The 24633-nt window shown below is 43.0% G+C and overlaps 1 protein-coding gene across 2 annotated transcripts; it reads right to left on the bottom strand.

The window, feature by feature from the left end:
• Positions 1–2090: 2090 nt before the first annotated feature.
• On the bottom strand, positions 2091–24257 carry TRIB2 (tribbles pseudokinase 2). 2 transcript variants are annotated; one of them, XM_082756979.1, is made up of 4 exons: positions 24146–24257; positions 22896–23306; positions 18638–18930; positions 2091–5267 (listed from the first exon to the last, which is right to left on the bottom strand). In XM_082756979.1, the coding sequence occupies exons 2-4, from the start codon at positions 23163–23165 to the stop codon at positions 4799–4801; spliced, it is 1032 nt and encodes a 343-aa protein (XP_082613105.1). In that variant the 5' UTR covers positions 23166–23306; positions 24146–24257; the 3' UTR covers positions 2091–4798. The 2 variants fall into 2 exon arrangements, with proteins under 2 accessions (XP_082613105.1, XP_082613104.1); XM_082756978.1 differs by having other exon boundaries at positions 22896–23983; positions 24146–24208.
• Between the last annotated feature and the right edge of the window lie 376 nt (positions 24258–24633).

Below are 24633 nucleotides of genomic sequence, written 5' to 3'. Positions count from 1 at the left end.
AATTTTAATTGAATAATAACTAGAATAAGTAACACCTCACAGCACACAAGTCAGGCTCATTCAGACCCTTAAGAAATGAATTCCAGGCTCATTTACATCAGTGCAAACAATATGAAATTATTTTCTAAGGATTTACACTGCTATCACTGAAAATACATTTTTACTCCCATTTAAATACACTCACCAATATACTTAAAACTTTCCAAGCCAAATATGGCTGAGAGTTTCAAACTTGCGTAAGGCTTCGGGGGGCGGGGGGAGAATCAAAATTTCAAGCAGATAGGCGCTAAATAAGCTTAATTCAGAAGACAAAAGCCAGAAATGGGGGCATGGGGACAATACCAAGAATGTAACAAGAACATGGGAAAAGCAAAAGTCAATGCCAGAACTGGTCTAGTTTAATTTTTATTTTATTTTTTCTAAAGCAATTCTCCTCAGTTGCGTTTCATGTTCCAGTGGAATTACACCATACTACAGGTCATTTATACCCTGCTTTCCTTACGGTTTGATTTCAATTTGTCTCATTGTGTTACCAATTTTCAACATTTGCTTCTACTGAAAGAGTAGGAAAGTTACAAGTTAGTTAAGTTGTTAGCTATACCCTCTCTTATTAAATTAGCAAGTTTTTCATAGAAACCTTAGACAAAACTTTAAGCATAAAGAACTGATCATTACTAATTCTTTTGGTATTCATTATGTTATTAGTCACAGGGCTCACTCATACATTTCCAAATTTTAACATAATCATTTCAGGATGAGTAGTAGTATTTCGCCCCCCCCCCTTCCCAATAATTTTTCCTTGACATCACATTTCATACCCTTCATCTCTGCCAGGAAAGTGTGGTTTGGTGTATTAGGGGCTTTTTTTTTTTTTTTTAAAAGAAAACATAGGTTTTCCAAGGTTGATTCATCTCAAAGAATGAAGTTTTAAGGGATTTATTTATTCCCCTAAAAAGATGCACATCTCAGTAACACAAAGGGATCAGGTTATATGACATCATGGTGCCAAAGAATTATTTGTCATTTGTTCATGCAGTCCTGAAGAAGAGGTTGTAGCCTGAAAACACTAGTATTAGTACTAACAAACTAAAGAAGTCAGGGTAAATTTAAAAAAAAAAAAAAAAAAAAAGAGTAAAAAAAGTTTGTTTTGCCATCTGTTTTATTTTGATTGGGTTAGAAGAGGGGTCATAATCTGCAAAATGGCATAGTTCATGTAATCTCCTTTCCATCCTGCAAAATCAGCCCTTTCCCCTGGGCTGTGGGGTAGCTGAGCCTGGCCCACGGCCCCTGCTCAGTGAAACTCTGCACCTGAGTGCAGTCACTACCCAAGGCGAGGGTCAAACAGCACTGGGAAAGCTACTAAGACATTTCTTCAACATGCAAGTCCTGTATCCGTGTTCCATAAACAGCAACCATGCAGCAATAAATAAACAGAGAGAAAGAAATCAGCTGTTTGAATCACAGATCCCCTTCTCGGGTTTCACTCTGGGGATGAGGAAGCTCAGGAAACAGGGCACCCCTTCAGCATTTCACAAAGCTGATTGCAGCTGCCAGAGGATTCCTCTGCTCCAGCACCAAGAAAGCTTTTCCCTCCAACATAAAAAGCACTGCAAACGAGCAATCATTAGTCAGCCACATTTTTCATATAATTACTGGCAGTGAAAAAGCAAGCATGCAGGTTGCTGTAAAATAAGGTCTAGCTACTTCCACCCAAACAGAACAGAAGCCGCTCACATAAGTTTTAGTGGGGGAGATGGAAATCCTCAGCATCCTCCCCCCTTCCCTTCCCTCTATGACTGATTACAATCTGCTTTTTTTCCCATAAACCACATTTATTGTGGGAGTTTGATTTGAAAGAGTTTCAAGTAATTTAAACTTTGGCTGCAGGCATGCAGATCATTTAAAAACTGATCTTCAAGTGTTTCTACATGTTAATAACATTTCTGCTTGGTGCTATAATCAACGGTTTTAATTCTCAACCTATCAACCAAAATACTCAATATGTGCCAGGAATTACCTGGACTAAAATCATGTAGCACAATGCTAGACAGCCTGATGGTAATCCCTGTACTGGCAGTTTGGGTGCAATATTCTGCTATTTTGGAGTGGAACAGGTTTTTTGTTTGTTTTTTTCTTTTGGCGGTGGACATCTGCTACCTATAGCTTTTCTTTTTTCTTTCAAATTATACAAAAGCCAAAACCAGATAGCATCCTGGTTGAAATCACAGCGACATTCAACTGGTCTTTCCTTAATGGGCCAAGACTCATCTGTTTTGTCTAACATTGACAAAACACTATTATTTCACATGCACTTCTACATAATCTCACTACATACATCTATAAATTATTAATCAAAAAGAATGAAAATAGTAGAATCTGGCCTTGAGTAGGAGACAGTAAATTAGGAGGTGTTATTTCAGATCCATCCTTTCTGGAACTGAGAGGTAAATGCAAGATACACATTTTTCTAGATCTTTGGAAAGTGGAAGTGCTAGCTTGCTCCATTTCGGCATGTCTCTATCAGTGGAAGAGCCTCACATTAACAAAAAGACATAGCTCTCACTGCATTTCAATGCCCTCCTAGAAAAAAAAAAAAGTATATGGACTTGACAAATGGCAGGGACAGGCCAAAAGAAAATAAACAAAATAAAAGCCAGTTTCATTTATAGCAGACTGTAAAATTTTTGATGAAAAGGCTTACAGTGTTACCTTGTAAATAGAAGTGCTAAGCTTTCTCAGCTCACAGGTCTGGCAAGAGCTTATTAGCAGCACAAAATATAGCAGCTAAGCGATCCTAATAGAGAAAACTCCTGCAGCACCTCAGACCTAAAGTAAGAACATCTTTCACAACTGAAATTTAGTTAAATATGCACAATTTTATTTATTGAAGAGATTAGGACAAAAACATTAAACCAAATACATGACAAAGCACCAGAGGCAGTAAAACCCCACCATGCACATCACCAATCTTTCCTCCTATAAGGTACTTATAAAATAAAAAAAAAAAAAGTCCTTCTTGACACAGCACCATCTTCAGAGTGTAAAAACATTACTCCTTTATATTCTTAGTTACCAAAATAGAACCAAGGCAGGTCAGCTGCAGCTAGCTTTGTCTCTTGATAAAGAACTGTGAAACATCCTCTTGAGAGTGGGACCATAACTTTCCTGCAAGGCAGGCAAATAGCATCCATACGTCAAATGCCAAGTAGCTGTACGCACATGCCACATACTATAATTAAGCACAAATTCAAGTAACATTTACATACTACAGAGTCCACATGTACCTACCCAAAAAACATGACCACTTCACAAAACGTATACAGGCAGTAATATCAGAACAACTGAGGTACTGGAAACACAAATATTTATGCCAAGAGATTTCAATATCATACAGCAATATAAAAGCAGTAATAAAAACATTTGCCAGTCTAAATAAAATAAAGCTATCTAGAAAAAAAAAAAAAAAAAAAAAAAAAAAAAAAGCTAAATAAAAAGTTATTTAGGGACAGAAATACCTGAACAGAAAAGAAGTGTGTTAACTACAGCATGTAACATGTCATCCCAAGTCAACCCGTAATTGAAGTACTGGCTTAATACATCACTACTGTGACATTTTCTTCAATAAATAGAATAAGTCTTGACAATACAAAAGGTGCATATTACTGTGTATGTTTCAAGAGGAATATCTGTAATATAAATGTTCAGCTTATTAATACCCTCTTATTTCTTATTCTGGACATAAACAAAAATCAAACCCAAACAATTCTTTTCCCAAGTTGAGAGGAATTCAAAGAAAAAAAAACAACTCACAATACTCTTCTTCAATAATAAAGAGCCCTCTATTTACATGTGGGCCAGTCAGGTAAAGAAGAGATCGGTTCTCAGATAAAGACATGATTAAGGGCCTTCTGCCCTCTCTAGTCATATACGTGCAGCATGGCAGATATGGAAGCCAGTATCTCATATCTTTTAAACAAAAAAAAAAAAAAAAAAAAAAAAAAAAAAAAGTCACATAATTTTCTTTTTTTTTTTTCTCTCCTATTATAGCAGTAATGCATCTGGAAGTTCGAGTTATAATAGCTTCCTGCAACAAACCATTTGACACAAAACAGAACAGCTTGTTAAATGACAGTTACTTCCCCTTAAGGGAACAAAGCATTAAAATGTCATTTCCTGACAAGAATATTAAGTAGTTTATTTAGAAGAAATGAGTTGAAAATAGCTATCAAGAGACATGAACTGAAATTTTGTTTGTTTTTAGCACCCACTTTTCATGTCCATCTTTGTGCACCTAATTTTTTTCTTAAATTAATCCCATTAATTATTAGACATCCGATTAAAAAAAAGTTAGCCAATTGTACTTTCCCTGAATAATGGCTGAAGTTAAATATCTAACAGTGCGATGCCAAGATGTGAGCTGAGGCAAAAAGTTTCTATTTGTTGTGAGTTACCACTATTTTTTAATGGAACAGAAACAGGAGTGATACAGCTGCACCAGAATTGGCATGTGCAGTCTCCTTGGCTCCAAAAAGGTGAGAAGCTACAATTGCTCCATGCTGCCTTTTCTCCTCCAAATCAATCTAACCTGATAGCAAGCTTCCCCCCACCCCCCCAATCTGTCCCCATGCTACATTTGTTATATTAGCTCCTTGTGGAGGTTCCTTCTCAATCCGAGGACCTCTGAGTGTCTTTTGCTACCAAGCTAGGCTGATGCAGGATGTGATTTAACACCGTCAGGAAGGGCTCCTTCATGTGTCCATCTCCAGGTTGTGTACCTTCTGAACACCAGTCTTTGTGCTCAATTAAAGAATGGGTCCAAATCTTCTTCCATGTTGACATCAGGCACCAGCTGATCTGATACTTCCTTAGCACCATATCCTGAATTCGATACATTAAAATCTGTAGAAAACCATGGATGGTCCAGAATTTCCTGTGAAGTCAGCCTTTCTGATGGCTCCCGACGCAGTATGCTACGTATGAGGCATTTTGCCTTGGGGGATAGAGTTTCTGGAATGTTAAATTGCCCACGCCGGATCTTGCTGAAGAGGGAACTAGGCTCAATGTCATGGAAAGGATAGCGTCCAACTAGCATGGTGTAAAGCATGACACCTAGACTCCATACGTCCGCTGCTTTGCCAGAGTAGCTGCCATTTGTGTTCAAGATCTCTGGACTCACATAGGCTGGGCATCCATGCTTATCAGAAAGAGAGTCATCATTTCCTCTTAAAATATAAGCATCTTCTAGGCTTTCCAATTTCACTCTAGTCCTGCAGGCAAAAAAAGAAAAAAAAAAAAAAAAAAAAAAAAAGGAAAAAAAAACACACAAGGTAAGTAAACATCAAAACACACATATTCCAGGCTGTTACAGTTACACAATTGCAATTGTAATAAAAGTACTCTACAAAATTCAACAACTGCAGAACTGCAACAGTTTAGATTCCCACTCACAGTGCTTATTATTACAGGTAATTGATATTGTCTCTTCTATACCAGTTAAAAAGACACATAGGGAATATTGCCATACACACAGCTACAAGATTTCAATTACACCTGTCCAGTAAATAAGCTGGTAAGGTCTTATAAAAAGAAGTTAACTGCTACATTCAAGTCTTTAGTAATGTTTCTGTAAACATGATTTCCAAGAGGAGATACAAGCCTCAAGGTTGTTTGTTTTCTGCACTCCAATCATATGTAGGACTCATGACTAGCCCTAACTAGACAATGTTGTTTTGACACTTTCACACTGGTGAACAGTTACTCGCACCTGTATTTCAAAGTTTGATGTGAATAAAAACTGTCACTCCGACCCTAAATAATCCTCTGACCAACCAATATTTTTCTTTATTCCAGTATTCAAGAGCAAGTTTGACAGATTTTGGTCTTCCTAAAGAGATCTTTGGGTAAGGGAGATCAGGCGAGCTGAATACAGAGATGAGCTTATCTACCCAGCCAAACCAGAAGAGCTTCTCACATTGAAATGAATGGAGAGAATAGCAAAGGGCTTGCACAGGGATGACAGGAATGCTTTATCTAGATTGCACACTCCTTTTGCCTGCAAAGTGTTGTGAACTTGTCATTGTGCTGAAGTAATTATCTCTGCAAAAGGATTTTCTTCCATTATAGATATCACACAGAAGCAGAAAAAAAACAACGCCGAAGCTGCTTGTCATAGCATGAGTTTTACATAACCTTTCTTTCCTCTTAATTTGGACTGCAAGCGTCTGTAGCTATATTTAAAAATCTGTCCCTTTTAAAGGCATCCAAAAGGATTACCAATTATCCTTTAGACAATATGCCAGCAATAGTTGGCTCTAAGAGCAGAATGGGTACAACGCAACAGGATTTATCCAGTGCATCTGGATAGAAGAGTAACCTAGCAGCAGTGCAGTCTTCCAACAACTTGGGGATCACAGCTCAACTGAGGGCATTTCAGTCCTCTTTCCTCAACCTCATGGGTCTGTATGATCACTCCTAGCCCTGTGTCGTGGCCATACTCCCATACCACAGACATTCACAGGCAATGCCTGAACTTCATCCCAGAAAACAGAACTCACATCTCTTGACTAAAGCACATCGTTTAATAGGCATTAGAACAGACAAGGAGAGCCCTGTTTCTTAAATGTTTATTGAAGACAACATTGCTCAGGCTTGAGTTGCAAAAGACAGCTGGGCCAGCTTTGGCTGAGACTTGGTTCCAGGGCAGCTCAGTGCTATTTTCTTTGAACCAACAGAAGAGCATTTTACTCCATGGAGTACTCCAGTGGCAACTGTGCCATAAACTCTCATAATGACACTTGGACCTTTTCAACAGCTAGAGATGTTTACTAGCAGAGGTGAAAGCCCCTTTGGCAACATGCCTTGAATCAGGAAGTCATAAATACAGAATGCAGGATACCTGGCTCCCAAGCAGTGTGTCCAGGCAGCTCCTTCTCACATTAAACAGGCCAGCGTTTTCTCCTCCAGTGCGGATGCTGATGGGGTTTGCGCAACACACCTGCTTCCCGATTAATTACCCATTGCCAGCCTAACAGCAATTCTGGGGATGGACAACTGCTCGTTAGCACTCAGACAATACCCTATAGCAGCAATACCTCACACAGGAAGCTGGCTGTAAGAAGAAACTAACTGCAATTATCAAGACCACAGCAATTTCCCTCTGTACACAGCTCAGAGGCTCCAAAATGGGAGAGTGCCAAGGAGAAGGGTTTTTCCATCATGCTCAGCCCTGTCACATTCCCACACCTGTCCAGCATCAGAAGCACAGCGAGGAGAAATGTAGAGTGAAAAAAAAACACATCTAGGAGGACAGGGAACAGAGAGGAGGAAATGGAAGGCAGAGGCATGACTTGTGGTTCATTTGCACTGCCCACCTCAGTTTTTCCATAGAAAAGCATGTGTGGTAATAAAGCGGGGAGGCCAACTAATCAAACGTGCATTAAGTCACTGAACTGCCAGCCAGGAAAGCATCAACTCACTCCTGCTACCAGCAGCAGGCAAGGAACGGGGCAGGGTATGCTATTTATAAATAACTTGCAGGATGGAATTCACCCCCACACACACTCTCTTGCCATCCAAGTGTCAACAGTGCAGGGAAATGCTGCTTACTCTCCTATCTTGTTTTACGTTTCTGAACATTGCCAAAAAAAAATATTAAAGAAACAGTTCATTCAGCAGCTTGTGTATTAAAATAAAATTATTTTATTTCCCAAATCTTGCATTTTCTGTAATGGATGCAACACAGAAGTGGAAGGAGTGGATTGCAATGTGCGTTTAAAAAAAATGCTCAGAACTCATTTTCTCCAAGAAGAGAAATCATTTCTTGCTAGTAAACCAGACGCAGAACACAAAGGCCATATCCCTGCCTTGATTTTCATGCAAGGTGCTGCATTCTGCAGCCGGCAGCCCTCCGCGCATGCCACGTCGGGTTTTGTTTAAGCAAGCAAATGGAACAACAGCTGGCCCTTATCTGCCTGCTCCTCCATAATCTGCAGCCAAATGAAGCAAACACTCAACCAGGTTTTTCATCCTGCTGAGTTGACAGGCTTTGAGGAAACAAAAGGTCCCAAATCAAACAAAAACACAACCTTCAGCTCTCCTCATCCCTTCTTGCCAGCCCCCAAGACCTCAACCAGTAACACCCTTGTGTTTGAGGTAAAAAGCTGCAAATCAGCTCCTTCACCAGGCTGCACTCCAGCAGGGGTACAAGCCCTGGAGACTCACCTAGTGCCCATACCCTTCCTCACAAACCACAGTCCCGTATCTGCTGAGCTCCTACCTGACACATAACACAGCCCCAGCAGGACACATAACACCACCCCCTTCCCAATTACCACCAAAAGCAACTGGGATGTTCTCATTTTGTTGGAGGGTTGGGTTGCTCCACAGAAGGTGACAAAGAAGGCACTTGCAGGCCTTCTGTGAGCAGAGCAAAAACACCAGAGGAGCACATCACAGTCCTGTGCACAGCACTCGTCAGCTTTTGCTGCTGAAGGCCCTGGCTGAGCTCTCCTGGACTCTTCACCATGTCCCAGAGCCAGGGGAGACCCAGCCCAGCCTCTCTTCCTGACAGGTGACTGCACACATCTTGACCTTGCATACAGCACACAGGCTGCAATCACAGACCAGCTGAGTAGCATGCCATTGTGAACTCTAAGTCACTCCCCTTTTTTACAGTCATTTCACAGTTTTTTACGCAATTGAGAAGAAAGGAGCAGCCTGGCTGAGGAGTTGCTATTTCCCAGTGCACAGCACCTCTGCAAGACAGAGGTATTCCTGGATTCCAGTTCTGGTTGGCCTCCCATTTCTCCATATTTCAAGCACTGCCTAAGAGAGCTGGGTTTTCTGCAAGTCTGAGACCTTTCTTTTCAGGATGATGGGATGGGGGGAACAACAGGAAAGAGACGATCTAAATACAGAGAAATGCACAGACGCCCTGGATGAGAAGCAGTCTTCCTTTCTACCTCCTCTCTCAGAGGAAACACTGAAATAAAATACCAGGAAAAAGAATAAAAGCCAACAACAACAAACAGACCCTTAAAAACTGCAAGTAGCTTCTGAGAACACAGAACCTCTGCAGCAGAGGCTCGGAAGTGTATCCAACTGCAGCGCAGACAACCCTGAATTTGGCACTTGGCAGGCAGGGGACAGACTCAAAACCAAATGCTGAAATGTGAAATCAGTCAGCTTTGAAGCACTTCTCATCACAGAGCAGAGAAAGCACAAACAAAAATCATTCTCCTTATTAAGAGTCGCATTTCTAAAAAAAAACACCTCTCATTCTCTACATAATTAACTCACATCAGCCAGCTGAAGGACCCCCACAAGAGAAAAGTTTTCCAAAAGCATCAGCATTTGAGGTCGACCATTCAAATGGTTGCAACAAAATTAATCCCTGAAGTTGAAATGTAAGCTACTGCCAAAGCCGGATGAGAATCGCTTTGTACACATACTGTAGGACAACAAAGACTTTTGTCAAGGCTTACGTAATTACAGTACATAATTTCAAGTTTTAATGTAGACCCTGAATAAGCACTTGGAAAAAGAGCATTATGCATCTATCAGATCATTGATAAAACACTGCATTAGTCTAATGCATTAAAAAAAAAAATACAACCCTGAATCATGGCTATTTAAAAAGGGGAAGCTATTCTGCCTATGAATGCTTTCCCATTACTGGTGAATGAAACCACAGAAGTGCAATCAGAGGGCAGCAGCAGCACTCAGACGGGAAATGCGTCTTTGTCCCCATAGAAACCGTCAGGGAAACCCATGAAAAACAATACCACTCTGAATTTCTTATCAATATGCCATTCATTACTTGACTACATTCAGACTTTGCTCTTCAGTAATGTAACAAAACCTAATCAATTAAACATCTTCCAGAAGATTCTTCAACGCAGCCTCCTCAGTTAGCACCCGTTTCTGGCAGACGGCTTTGTCGCATGTACTACACTTTTTTTTTTTTTTTTTTTTTTTTTTCCAGGGTGATTCACATTATTCCTCCCTGCAGAGCTCAGGGGTTACTGGCAAATTACTCCCTTGCCTTTTGACACTGAAGCCAGGACTGTAAGAACCCGGCATTCACGCTTGCTCTGCTCTTATTCTCCAAAAGCAAACACAATTTCCATACCAGAATCAGTGGAATTATTCAGAAGCCTCTAAGCTCATGAGGCACGGGGGGGAAATATATATAAAAAGATGGAACATTTAAAGCAGAAATGCTGACTGAAAGTCTGAGTGTTTCAGAGGAAAATATCTCCACTGCACTGAATAAACAGTAGTAAAGGAGCCCATGCCTGAATCAATGTTGCTTCTACAGTTGCTTCTAGTTTGTCCTCAAAGCCATTTGATAGGAAATAGCACCTGAACCACAGCTGAGCCACCGTTACCATTTTGGGAACAAAAACTGCAGACCGAACCCACAGTTTGAGTCCAGCAGCATCCTTGAGACATCGACCAGATCAGCTGCTTTTGGAAGGAGGCATCCTGCTTCAGAGCCTCCAGGCACACCACCCACTTACTATTCAAGTTGGGTCAAAATGAGATGATCCAGATTTACAGATTCTATACAGCAGCCGCGTGCCTCCAGAGATCAGAAAACAACTGTCATCCAAATTGGAATTGCCATCCAAATTGCCATTTTACTGATATGACTGCAGGCAAATATATAATGGCAACTTCTGAACAGAAGAGGTGCCTCACAGCAATCCCGCCTAAATTAGCCTGCCCATAAAAAACAAAGGCACCCAGGCTACGCTCTCTCATATTTCAACATTGCCCTGACTGAGGCCAGAAAAGCCTTTCCCTGGGTGGAAGCACTCAAGCCATCAGCAGGAACCCCTTACTGCCCAAGAGATCAAGGATTGCTCCTGTGTGGCCAATAATTTACAGGTCATTTAATCAAGGTCAGTTGCTAGCACCCCATCACAAAGACAAGATGAGCATGAATGCAATTATGCCATCAGGCAGGAGAAAAAAAAAGAAAGGGGAAGCTCGACACTGGAAACAATTCTCTTTTGCTAATTGATTATTTTAACTAAGGGAATCTCTCCTAAATAATGCAGAAGCATGCTGCCTTCATGCAGCCGGTGAGATGGGGAAGGCAGCTAATGAAATCCCATGCGGATGATTTGTAGCTTGGTAGAAAGACTTGTCCTGAACTCAGAACTACCCTATCTTCTCCCAGGGCAGTGAGGCATGCAGGATCAGAGGGGAAATGTTATGCCATCAATTCAAATCCTGCTCCTTTCACTGTTAAGATCCCTTCCAGCGCGTAAAGGCACGCAGCCTGGGAGTTCACCACACAGCATCCTACGCAGCTCCAGTGAAAAAACCTGTACGGAGGCTGTCAGACAAACTGTCTCTCGCATAATGAAACAGGCTCAAGGATACGTTTCAAAAGGCAACTGGGACTCGCAGGCAGTCAAGGTTTTACAGGATGAACCTTGTTCCTAAGGGAAGATTCCCTCACTGGTACTTCCGCAAAATGAGGAAGCCTCTAAAAATTACATATCCCCACCCACCCTTCCTCCGACGAGATCCTATCCTGCCCCATATCCCCTCGCTGACATGCAGGATCCAGCAACTTAGGACTTTTAACTCATTTTTGGCTGGTTTACACTTAAAAGAAAAAAAAAAAAAAGCAGACCACCCTCCCGCACCCCTCCAGGTAGGGCTGGGGCCCCCCAAGACCTCTGCCCTACAGCACTTGGCCAGGATTGCTGGGAACAGCCTGTCCTGCATGACACGCACTTAGCTCCTTCCACACCCTTATTGCCTAGGGTGACAACACACTCCCAAAAAAGCAGGCAAGAAGGGAGCAATGTGTGTGTGCCTATGTTGGGGTGAGGGCCCTGAAGTCCACTGCAGACCCTTTCATAGAAGGGCTCAGTTACAACCCTTCAAGGAGGCCATGATATGATAAGCATCTGGCTCACGGCAGCTACTTCACCTCTCTTTTATCGTTTTAGATCACATGAAAGGTCAGTTTTAAAAGGCTCTGCTGTCAGCTCTATGCCACGTTCACCATCTTTTTTAGGTCTGTTCACGTGATAAAGCTCCATGGGGAAAGGAGACAAAAAAATATATTTTGTGAATGGAACTGCATGTTGCCAGAAAAGCCCTAGACTTTCTCAGCCCACAGTGGGTGCCCTGCACCTCTGTGACAAAGCAGATCCATTATTTTACAAGCTGACTTGCAAACCTTTGCTGAGATGTCTGTAGTCCATCTCCAAGCCATATACATTACTAAAAAGCAGGTGCTTAAGACTAAATATGCCCCAGGTTGGCTCCTGTTTATGGTCTCCTCCTTTTCCCTGTCTCCCTAGCCTGAAGTAATTTCATAGTGTGATAACAAGGACAATTAAAAAGAAAATACAGCATAATTTCACTGTGGCAGTCCATGACAGCTGCCCCTAGCCAGCTCAGATGCCTGCGAACTTCCTCAGCCTCAGCTCAAAAATGAACACCAAGTATCTTGCACCAAGTCTCTGGATGGAGCTTTTTAAGTCTTCAAAACAGCAAGCTGGTGAACTCTCTGTGCAAGATGTCTCAAGAGTCATCTGTTTCCAAGGACTGCAGAGTGCCTGCCCTCAGAGAGAGCAATCCTGTGACAGGCATTTCATGATGGGCACCCAACCATGCCAACTACATCTGGCGACACAGCCAATGTGTAATGTGCAGCATTCATCCAGAGGTGCCTTTCGTAAAGTCACACAGGAGTCCAGAAAGCCAGTGTGCAGTCCAGTGATGGGGAGAAATGTGACAGTTCCTGCAAAGAGCCTGCCAGAAAGCTGGTGACCAGAATGCAACAGGTCCAAATCCAAAAAAAAAATGCTGAGCTGTCATAAGAAGTGATTCGGGAGCTTGCCAACACAAACCAGCTAAGGATACAGCAAGGAAAACTAGCCAGTGATTGTGGCAGGAGAGGCTGAGCAGCACATGAAGGCAACCTGCAGCCCAGAGTAAAGGCAGGACCCTAAGTAGGGCTTCTCTCCAACTCCTTGTCCACTGCAGGACTGCATCCCCACACCACCTTTCACAGAAGGAAGAAAAAAAGTTAGGTATGCAGCTACAAGTAGTACAATAGTGCTACACCACTCATGGTCACGCCAAAGGACTTCAAACAGACTTAGTTCCAAGATTCACTTGGAGCTCAGTCCTCACCCCAGAACCAGCCAGCAGCCAACTCTTCCCTGGCTTTTGTTTCATTTATGACCTTGTGCACAGCACTTAACCTCTATGACTCTGCATGCCCTCAGGAGGAGATTTACACACTTCAGAGGGCTGGTGTGATGATCAACATCTACAGATGGCCTCCTGCACCCCATCAGGAAGGGGGACACAAATGCAACAAAACTCAGTGTGCTGATCCCCAGAATGCCAGAAATCAGGAGATTTGCAAGCAAACCCCTTGAAAGCAACAAAGAGCACAAACCTTTCTGTAGGGGACAATTGTCTAACTGCTCCATCCTCTATCTGAAGTCTGATAGCAGAGATTTGCTGCCTGTAATGGAATTTGCCTTCCTTACCATATTCTAGTAAAAAGCAAAATAATAATCATTTTTAGTCTGAAATTTGACCTATAACTTCACACTATTGAAGAAGTGATGCTTATTTGGTCCTGTGGCACCTTTCCTCTCCTTTCAGGGTAAGGTAAAGTACTTAAATAACAAAACAGATGAAGACTGCCATTATTTGTAATTCTTTTGGTATTCAAACACCAGGACCAGGACATTAATTTACCTGTTCTCTACTGAATTTTAAGTAAAACAGCGAGTTCCAACACCAGGGGAAAAAATGAGCTGACTGCATTACAATTTGACAACCGAAGGGGAAGAAACTTACTGCTAACTCTAAGAAACTGAAATGCCTACTTGGACAAAGGTGAGTACACGTATTCTGTGTTTCTTAGTGGGTTCAGGTTTGTATCACAAGGATTGCAAACAACATAACTAGGTCACCTTAAAGCACCATCCAAAGCTGAGAAGTTCTAGAGGGAAAAAAAGGATAAAACAATTCTAAGAGCATCAAATAAATGTTATGCTAACACAGGCTTTCTAAGTTGGTGGATTGCACTGGCTGCATTCCCCTGGTGCACAGCAAAAGGTGTCAAATGATATTTACTTTTATTGAATCCCACCTGCCTACCATTTCTCATATTTACTCAAGGAATACAGGGAAATTATGATATCTAAATACCAAAATTATTTTAATTTTCCCTTCAACAACTATGATGAATGTACAAGGTCTTTAAGCTTCAAATATTATGACAGCTAATATTTTAATATAATTAAAGGCTTAAAAACACACTACAGAAATTAATAATTCCCTGACAGCAGGAATGTTCATGTATTAAGAAAGCCATTGGAACAACCACCACAGAAATGCTTGATTTAATTCTGAGATCTTTGAGGTGGCTCTCTCTCAAAGCATCTGCTATATATCACACTGATGAATTGCTTTATTAGCTATGCTGTGGCTAGTGCTATTTTTAGCACAACCAAAAAAGCCCTGCCCATTCTGCGACATCATTATGGGACACCAGGAGAAGGGCAGAGATGCTCTGCCCAAAGGCCTACTGTGAAGGCAGACTGTAAAAATAAACAAACAAATAAATAAATAAATAAAAGCTTAACAGGAACAGAACAAAAATAATTAAAAAAAAGAGTCCCAAAAAGATAAGCAGCAACGCTGACCTTAATATCTAGGATGAGAAATCATGCATGGAAGTAGAAAACATACAAAAGCATGTTTTAGCTCATCTCCAGTATCTTGGATTCAAATTTTAGTTAGAAGTTTTTAAATAGTCCAATTTTCAAATAGTCAAGAATCCTGTAAGTACTTTAAAAAGTCTGGTGAGATTCAGCATGGCAAGTAAGTGTTTTCCATGTGTTCAGTAATCTGAAAGTCACTGCCCTCATTTAATGGATGTGCTGCTGCTTGCTAACCCAGTCTTATGAAACATTTCCAGCCATGCGGTAATGTCTTAGAAGTTCTGCTTCATCAAGATCATTTGCAGGTTTAAGAAGCTTAACTCTGAAATTTCAATACTCTGCCTATTTCACATATAGTTTACAAATAATAATAAAAAAAAAAACAAAACACAAGCACAATCCCTCTTCTTCCACCCCCCCAAAACAAGACCCCCCAATCTTTCTTTATATGAAGCAAACAAAAACAAAACATAAAAGACCTAAGGTGCTTGCCAACAGCACACATCATTTTCATGGAATGCAATCTTAAAAATTTCTGCAGTTCAGAACTAAAGGAATCTATAAAACAAAGTACACTGAAACACAGATTGTTTTGTTTCCACACTATGGAATTCTGTATTTCATTTTAAGTGCTGATGTATTTACATACATGCAATAGCAAGATGTAACACACCATCACAGTCTAGCTTTGATTTAGCACATCAAGAAAACACTGCTAGTAAGATTGGGACCCCTACAAAATGCTCAGCACCAGCAGCCTCCAGCATTTTTTTTCCTACCACCTTGCTTCCTGGTTCATTACCGGTATCGCAAGAGCACTGCAATTTGCAACATCCAAATAACATGCATTCTTCGCAGTGACATCAGCAGGAGCAAAGAGCACTCCTGACACTAGATCAAGATCTTGAATCTTTGCAAATTCCATCTGTAGTTTAGATAACCAGAACGAGGTGGGAAGAGTTCCCATGCCATATCGTCGTACCTGTCTGCAAAACTCCACGAGTTCTGACTTCATATTCAACTACCAGAGTAGCATTAGGATCAATGGAAGGAATACGTGCTAAGAAATGCTTCGATTGATTTTCTTTTTTAGACAAATGGAACTGCCTCCATGTATCCTTCATATTCTCTCTGACTCTTGCAGTCAGTCTGGCAGCCCATAGCTAAGAGCAGACAAATCTTACTTAAAAAAAAAAGTTTCCATTCATATGTTGCCTGCATGCTGGATTTCCCATCTTTTTTTTTCCTAAAATAAAGTTGTGAGTGTTTAATAAGAGAAAGTTTCAAATCAGTAAGTATTAAAGGCTTGAAGAAATAGGAAAAGAGCTACTGAAAAAGACCTCCACTGAGGAACAGGTGTGGAGTTCACAGACATTTCTTAAAACATCATTTTCACCTTTTTTTCTTCCTCCCTGGATCACTGCAGGTACCAAGGATCGTTGGATTTTGCAGCACCCTTACCACAGACACTCCCACAGGCAGCAGTTTCTGAATGCAAGGCTGCTCAGCATGCGGGCATCGCCAGCAGGCTCACCGAAACACTAGTTCAGATGGGTGTGAGCAAAGCACAAAAACCTCCATGAACCCGGAAGGACCAGGAAGATTTTTCAGCCTAAATATAGTAGCAGACAGAAAGTGATGACTGATTACAGTCTGATGATCAGAGCATGTGAAAAAGCCAGTCGCTGTTTGGTTCTATTTCCATCTCCCGCTATTTAATCTCACTGCATCTCCGTTTATTTAGTGGAGAAAGGATTACAATACCTCTATACTTACAAGTCAACAACACATCCAGAAGAAAACCACATTACTGTTATCTTAAAAATAACCAGCAAGTCGTATTTGATCTTTAAAATTAATTAGTGGATAATTAGAAGAGACTGTTCAAATGTGAGTAACTGTGTGATATTGCAGACGAGTTATGTTAAAAACATTCATGAACGCAAACACTACTATTATAGTACGCACCACTCTTCTTGGGTGGCTTCATGATTTGGCCTCATGCCGTGTGTTGCATTTAGTTCCTAGTAAGCATCAGGGTAGGAGTTCAAAAGTATTCGGCACGGCCTGCGTCTGCTCCCACTACATTGCTCTGAGCTCATTCTGCTCAGAGTGGAAAGGTAGTTCCAGCCCTGTCCTTCATACAAAACCACACAAGTTTATGTAAAAGGCCAAGAAAAAGTCACTTTAATGTTAGGACATAATCAGCTATAACAGAAAACAACCCCACCTACTTGAAACAGGTTCCCTCGTTATCTACATCAAAGATGTCATAACGATGTTTAATTATTAAACTCAGTGTAAAAGTTGTGAATGTTTAGTTTACATGTATCTGCTTTGAATTTCTCTCTTAACGGACATTAAATTTGTTTCATTTTAGACTTTCTTATTAGAAGAGGAGGAAACAGTAATCATTTACATTGGGGCTACAGTAGGAAAACAGGGAATAGCTGTGAATTGCCCGAACTGAATTGAGAAGTGAAGAGATTCCTTTTACTTTACTGCTTGTAAAAAGATTAAAATAAGTTCATTTTGGAAAAATTGGCTTTTATTAGGTTAAGTAAAGAATATTTAAATAGGATAGATGTTGCCGTTTTTATTTTGAGGTTCGGAACCTCTCTTTAATGACTTAAGTGACAGAAAACTAATAGACATTCTCAGATCACCATCTTACTGAGCCTACGGAAAACCTGTTTGCCTCTGTTTTTGTTTATAACCCTGCAAACAGCCCCAAATGGAATTGATAAGCATTGGTTATTTTTAATGAAGATTTCTAGAACACTTCACTCTGCAACAGTTTGAGCAAGCTTTCAAACACTTCATAGGATGGAACCAGAAAGGAAAAAACACCTCCCCATCCTCTACCAAGACATGAAGAAGCATAAAGGGAGGCTCTGTCCTCATTTAATTTTGTCTTCCGACAGTCATCTCCCAATTTAAATTCCTCTGTGAAATCCTGACATTACTCTGGCAGCATTCATTTCTCTGGTGGTTTATGTGGAAGTTGCAAGCAAATACATGATGTAATATAATTAATGAAAACTGGTAACCACAAGGAAAGAGATGTGAAGTTTCCACAGGTTCAACGCTATAGCTATGGTTCAGCATCCGAAATAGCACTTCAACAGCGTATACCTAGAGTGTATACCACACTACTTCATTCCCTGTCTTCCACCTCCTTCCCCAAATCATTTACCAGCCAATTACTGAGCAGGGAGAGCATGCAAGGAGGAGATACAAATAAAACCACCACAAAAAAAAAAAAAAAAAAAAAAGGGTAGTTTCCCAAGTACCACAACAGTTGATACTAAAAGCAGGTAAACACACAACAACAAGGCAGTTTTAGTCTTAGTATGACTCCTGACCACATAATACCCTTAGAAGCAGCCTCCAGACTCCTCCAGCACTGGAAGCAAGAAGCTGTCCTCAAAGTGGACCTACAAAGCACTGGTGGCCCTTGCCTCCAACCTACATCAGCATTAACCACTCCACTGTTCTTCCTCTTCATGTCTCCTCACTGGTATGAGCCATTTCAGTCCCCAGCCCTCTTTAATGTATCAGTTCTTTTACTCCTTGCCTCTTTAAACACCAGCTGTATTTATGCTAGCAGAGCTCCTACACCAGACATCTATGCAGAGCCTTCCCACAGGAGGCATCCCCTTCTCTGGAATGAGGGTGCTCCTCTGGGTGGAGATGCAAAGACAAGACACAGATACAAACAACTCTCTATACTTACTTTACTCCTAAGCCAGAAGGCAAAATGGCACATCCATCCCATGATCAGGTTGCAGAGGTAAGTAAAGAAAGTGAAACACCTTGTGTACCACAAACGAACAGTATAGTGACCACAAAGAACACAGCATCCTGTGAGTCTGAAACTGACCTCAGGCTCCCCCCACCTGTAACGTCATGGAGGCTCTTACCTTTCTTCATCCTTGAAAATAAACTTTCGCAGCTTGAGATCTCGCAGTACCAGTCCACCATCATGGCAGTGTGCAACAGCGGAAGCTATTTGATAGAAGAGTTTGGCTGCCTCTTCTTCTTTAAGCTTCTTGCAGGTACGAACAAACGAATGCATGTCCCCATAGCTCCTTTCAAAGAACACATATGCTTTTGTCTCCCCAAGAATTATTTCAGTAATTTGGTTGATATTTTTATGTGCAGGCAGACAAAAACATGGTGCTAATAACTCCTGGTAGCAGCCAATATCAAACACCTGCAGGAACAAGGACAGTAAAGCCAGGGTTAGCACTATGAAGGACAGTGAAGTTAGGGCATATCTAATTCTGTTAACAGCACCACCTCTGAGTACAGTTTATGCTGCTGCTGAAGCTGTACCGATGTAAACAGGATGTCACAGGCTCACGGCACAGAGGACGAGACAAAACAGACTGTACAACCCCACACAACAGATACACGTAGCCTTGACGGAAAAGGCTAGCGTTCAAAACTTGTAGCAAGAACAGTTTCATTAGCAAATAGCTGATCAAATTTAGAATGTAATCTGAATTAAGCTGTAAAGACCAATGACATGCAGAGGCGGTTCTTGGAAGGAAGCTTGTTTATCTTCTATTTTGCATCCAAATAAACTCATAGAGAACATGACCAGTAGCTTTGTGTTGAGAGAAGCTGTCAAATTAAATCCACCCTGATCCACACGCCTCTCTCTTGATTTTATTAACCCATTAAAGCTTTCAGGGTTTTCTGGTTTAAAATATCATCTGTCACTGTTCACGTTTACTTCCTGCATTTCTTTCATTTCCCATGAACAGCAAAGTCACTTTCACTTTCAAAGTCTCAGTTTTACAATGGCTGTTTATAAGATCAGAAGGACAACAGGGGAAATAGCCCTGCCTGTTGGAGCACAAACACCCTTCAAAAGGCAAAGACAAAAACCACCCCAAAGTCTCTGCCTTTCAGTCAAGTGCTCCATTAAAAGCGAAGTGTCCCTTTAATAGTAAGTATGTTATCACTGATCTTATGAATGAGCTGTAGGAATTAAAAAGGCTGCTGGGAAACCCAAATATAAAAAGTTACTATAATCTAGTGATGACGAATGAATCAGTATTTGAGTCAATTGAGAAATGCCCATACTACACAAAGAAGAAAGACTTCATTAACAAGAACAGAAGCCAGTGTGCTGAAAGAGAGTATAAGCCAAGTATTGATGGGAGCGATTGTTATTTTCAGTTATACCTGCTCCAGATGCAACACAAAGCAAGGGATTAGCATTTCCACTAGCATAAAAATTCTATCAATATATAACTCACTCTCTGGTGTTTTGTTACTTTGGTAAAAAGAATTTAAGGTGGTCATGTCTCATTCTAATTGAACAAAAAAATGAAGAACCAGTGAAAGTATCAAACCGATCCGTTTAAAATGCAATTGTTTTCCTTCTTTTTGTATCCCTGTAGTGGCTATTTGTGTCCTCTCCAAGAAGCAAACCTCCTTGCTTTCTTTGAAGCTTTATAAAGCATTGAGAACCAAGCATCAGAGATGCAGTTCAATACAAATTTACCTGAGGCTTCAAAACCTAAGCCTTTTAACACTTCAGAGTGCAATCATTAACTCCTTCCCCTGAAAAGGACCCCAAAACTGGGACACCCCCTCCTCACCCAGCTCCTTCCCACCAACCCATACCTGTGCTGCTGTACACCAGCACAGGCAAAAACAACCTTAAAGGCAGGCTGCCAAACAGATCCAACACAATTTACGGGGGGGGGGATAGATTAACACTGAGCCATTCTGGTGACATGGTGAGCCAGGGAAGCAGAACTGGGGTGGGGAGGGGGTGTTGCTAAAATCCTTGGTGTGTAAATCAGTCCAGAGGAGAATTCATTGACATTTGGGTCTCAAAACTAATACATTGCAAGTGAATGGCTCTACTACAAAGCGGCTGCTATAAAATAAAATTTAAGCAGGAACATTCACGTAGCTCAAACCCTCAAGTGAAAAAAAAAAGCCTTTCCAGAATTCTCTTCTAACCAGATTATCCTGATATAAATTAGTTATATTTTGTGGTTCTGGGGTAAGGTAAGTAGGTCTGGATATGTATCAGCACTATATTTGCAAGTGGGGAGATGGGAAGTGCTATCACGCTGCTACAGTCTAAAATACCTTTTATAAAGGGCTTCTTTGTATCCCAGCATGTAAGATCCCTGGCCTCAATTCAGAGAATGTCCAATAAGCTGCAGTTTGATTTAGTTCTTGCTGGAAATTGGAAGTGAGAAGTTACCATTGTCTGGATGCCACAGAGCCTCGAAGCAAGTAACGGCATCTGTACAGGCAGTGGGTGCAGCCAAATGAATCTTGAGAATCATCAGTATGTGTCTGCTATCCAAACCAATGTTTGTGCAAGCAATCTCCAAGAGCATCTTCAATAAGATACCAGATAGCAGGTCTCTTAGCCGGAAGGCTACTTGACAAATACTAGTCATGATACTGCAGGCATTTTAAAGAATGCATTAAATTGAGTTCAGGGCTGACAACTGCGTATTCACAAGCTGGCAATTCAAGCTAAGATCATATTTTGGAGCCTAGCTAGAAGTAGTGCCTTGCACATACGGAAAAACTGACACTATTCAGATGTCAGGATCAGTTTAAAAACATACTGCTTAAAGGGAGGAGAAAAAAAAATCAAGTCCACCCTTTGTGAGCTGCAGTCATGCTGCTCATACTGTTATCAAAACACTACCTTAATCCTGCAAAGCAAACAGGAAACAAAGACGAGCAGAGCCCCCACTTTACTACTTGCTATGCAAGTTCACCTATAATTTCACGCAGAGCAGCAGCTTTGTGGGATCTGTTTATTTCATGAAAAGATGCCAATGTCCTAGAGTGCAGCACTGTACTGCTGCACTGAGCAGGGCTTTCATTCTAGAAATTCTCATGTTCTGTTTCAGTTTAGTAACAAAGCATTCACTTCAGCATGCAATATTAGTCCTTTGCAAAGTCACAGGCCCTTTTTTTCCCCTGAATAATCACACAAAGTCCTAGGTTGCCTTAACATCAGGTTTTATAACTCAATCAATGAGCACATTTAAATTGCCCTCTGAACTCCAGTCTTCACAAATAGCAAACAGGAGCAATTATTTTCACTTCCTTGCTACAAGCTAGTCCATAACTTCTTATGAATCGAGTACAGGAGTATGCAACCATCCGCAATACTACCATTAATCCCTGGAATGTGAAAAGTAGATGTATTGTACCTTTTTTCAATTTTGCAGTTAGTTCAACACGAGACGTTTGCTCAAGATAGCTACATGGCACAATTCCATATTTCAGGAACAATGCAAACACTGCAGCGGGTGTTGCAAGGTTGCAATGTGCTACGTAGTTATAAGAACTACTACTGGGTACTGCCTCGGTTTGCCTGGCATAAGTCTGGCTCGCTACAGACAATGAGAATCGCAATTTAGGAACAAAGGAAAATATTCCCTCAGCCTGAAAGGAGAACATCCCTCAACAGGCGTGCACGCATGGGGGTTTCTTTCTCCCACTGCTCACCTTTGAATAGTAGAAGCAAACTGGGAGGAGGCTCAGCAAAGCAGACAGGCTACAAAGAGTGGGATAGCTATTTTGTCTGCTCTTCTGAAAACCGTAGGTGTGCAGGTTTTGTTCTTGCTGAGTTGTGCAATGGGGGAGGATGCTGTTTGCAAACAACCTCCACGGTGAGGGAGCTCAGGCTGCTTAATTCGATGTGGATTTTTTTAAATCACTTTTAAGACAAAGCTGATTGCAACCACCACCCCCCCTCCACAACCTCCCCCATACCCCAACTCACAGAACACGGGAGAGGGGCAAAAAAAAATCGAGGAAGCCGGCAGGTCCCAACACCTTAAAATTAGCTGGGGATTCCCTACTCCATTTTGAAAAGTGAGAGTGGGGAAGATGAGGTTTTCTCCTGCACTGAAACTCCCTTTAAGACCTACTTAAAGCACGGCTCTTTCCAGAACAATATCCCCGGGGTAAGCGGCAGAACTGGCTCCTGGCCACCGCTATAACGTGGCCATTGTCTGGAGAGAGGGAAAAGTTACAGGATGCGCCTTTAATCCTGCCTCTCCTCCGCCTTTTCTTTTTTAAAGCTGGTCAATAACCGAACCCCCCGACCTCCTTTAAAGCCCCAGGAAACGAACCCGCGGCAGCAGGCTAAGCCCGGCAGAGGAGGAGGAGAGGGATTACCTTGCAAACCAGCTCCTCGCCGCTGTGCAGATGGACGGCTCGGAAAACGTGGTCTCCCTCGAGAGGCTCCAACAATAAGTATTTCCCGATGCAAGAAACGCAATGCGACAAGTTCGGGGTCTCCGGCGGGCTTGGCGAGCCTAGATTCGGGCTAAAACTCTGGCTTGGCTCGATGGACCGTATGGACGAGAGCTCCTCAAAATCCTGGGTTTTATTCCGCGGTCTCCCATATCGTGCTATCGTGATAGGGGTTGACCTTTGTATGTTCATGAGTATGGAGAAAACCAGCCGAGACGCTGCACCGGAGCCCTGGCGTGGAGCGCGGTCCCTCGCCCGTCCAGCTGCGGCTGCCTTTGTGTGCCGGGGAGGGGGGCGGGAGCGGCGGCGGGCGCCCAGCCTCAGCGCCGCGTCCTGGGCACAGGGAGAGAGCGCTCAGCCCGCGGCCCTTTGTTCCCCGCCGGCGGCCGGGCGCGGAGCGGTGCGGAGCGGTGCGGAGCCGGGCTTGGGGCTGGGGGGCGGCCGCCTTTCGGCCGCCTCTCCCGCTTAGGAGTGGGGATAAAGGGTTAGGTAAAAGCACTGCGCGCAAGTGTGTGTGTGTGGGGGGGGGCGCCTTTTCTTTTTTCCTTTTTTTTTTTTTTCTCTCTTTTCTCCTACTGCGAGGCTGAGCAGCGCTGCCGCCGCCGGGCTGTAGATGGCGTGGGAACGCCGCCGCTGGGAAAATGCCCCGCGAAAACAGCGAGGGAGCGAGCGCTGAACTTGGAGCGGGCCGGCCGACAAAAGAGCGCACGGAGCGGAGGGAGGCTCCGCGGGGCCGCCCCCCTGCCGGCCGAGCCGCGCAAGATGCGCGGGTGCTGCTGCGCGCCCGGCGGCCAAAGGGACCCGGCTGCTGCCAGCGGCGCGGCTGCTCCGGGAAAAGGGGAAAAAGTGCGACCCCGGGAGCGGGGAGGCGAATCCCAAGCGCACGGGGGGATTTGGGGCTGGGGGCTGAATGGAGAACAGAAACACAAAGAAAGAAAAAAAAAATAAAGCAGCGCTGCGAGAACGGGGCCGGCTTCTCACTGCGGGGAACGGAGGTGCACTAAAGGACGCTTAAAAAATAATTAAAAAAAAAATCAGCAGATTGTATTTATTTTTATTTTGTTTTTTTCTCTCAAGGGGGAGAGGGGAAGGGATGGCCGCGTCGCTCCCCTTTCAGCAGGGTATCGTCTCCCCCCCCGCTTCCATCTCCCGGCGTATTAATAGCTACTTACGTGGCGGGGACGCTGGCTGCCTCCGTGCCTCGCAGCCGGCCGCCGCCGCACGCCCGCACGGTGCCCAGCGCGCAGGCTGACTGTACTGCCCCAGCACCGCCGCCCGCCCCGGCCCGGCACGGCCCGGCCCGGCCCCGCCGCCCACCGCGTTCCGCTCCGCCCCGGCCCGCCCCGGCCCGCCCCGGCCGCCCGCCGCTCTCAGGGTAAACAAGGTGAGACGTCCTTCCGCGGCACGGCTGTGCTGAGCCGAGCCGAGCCGTGCCGGGGGGGCTGCTCGCATCAGTATGCACCAGTACGGCACCAGCGCGGAGCTGGGAGCCGCTCCCCGCTTTTGTCAGGGATGCAGCCGGTCTTCCTTCTCCCGGGGTTGCCCTTGCGGTTGAGGGGGGAGATATTAGCTAATTAATTTTAATTCATAATTATTTCCCCCAAATAATTAAATACACCTTAAGGAGGAGTCCGGCCCCGCCACCCGGGCATTACATGTG

The sequence above is a fragment of the Aythya marila genome, assembly GCF_965140915.1.
Source record: "Aythya marila genome assembly, chromosome: 3".
Taxonomy (NCBI): domain Eukaryota; kingdom Metazoa; phylum Chordata; class Aves; order Anseriformes; family Anatidae; genus Aythya; species Aythya marila.
This window is presented reverse-complemented; position numbering and strand designations above follow the sequence as displayed.

Bases quoted from the DNA above. Each gene is read 5' to 3' on its own strand.
- TRIB2 (XM_082756979.1), bottom strand. From the start codon at position 23,165: ATGAACATACAAAGGTCAACCCCTATCACGATAGCACGATATGGGAGA. The intron at 18,931-22,895 runs GTAATCCCTCTC...TTGTTCCTGCAG, and splicing joins GCGAGGAGCTGGTTTGCAAG to GTGTTTGATATTGGCTGCTA. The intron at 5,268-18,637 runs GTAAGAGCCTCC...TTTTGCCTGCAG, and splicing joins ATTTTCAAGGATGAAGAAAG to GACTAGAGTGAAATTGGAAA.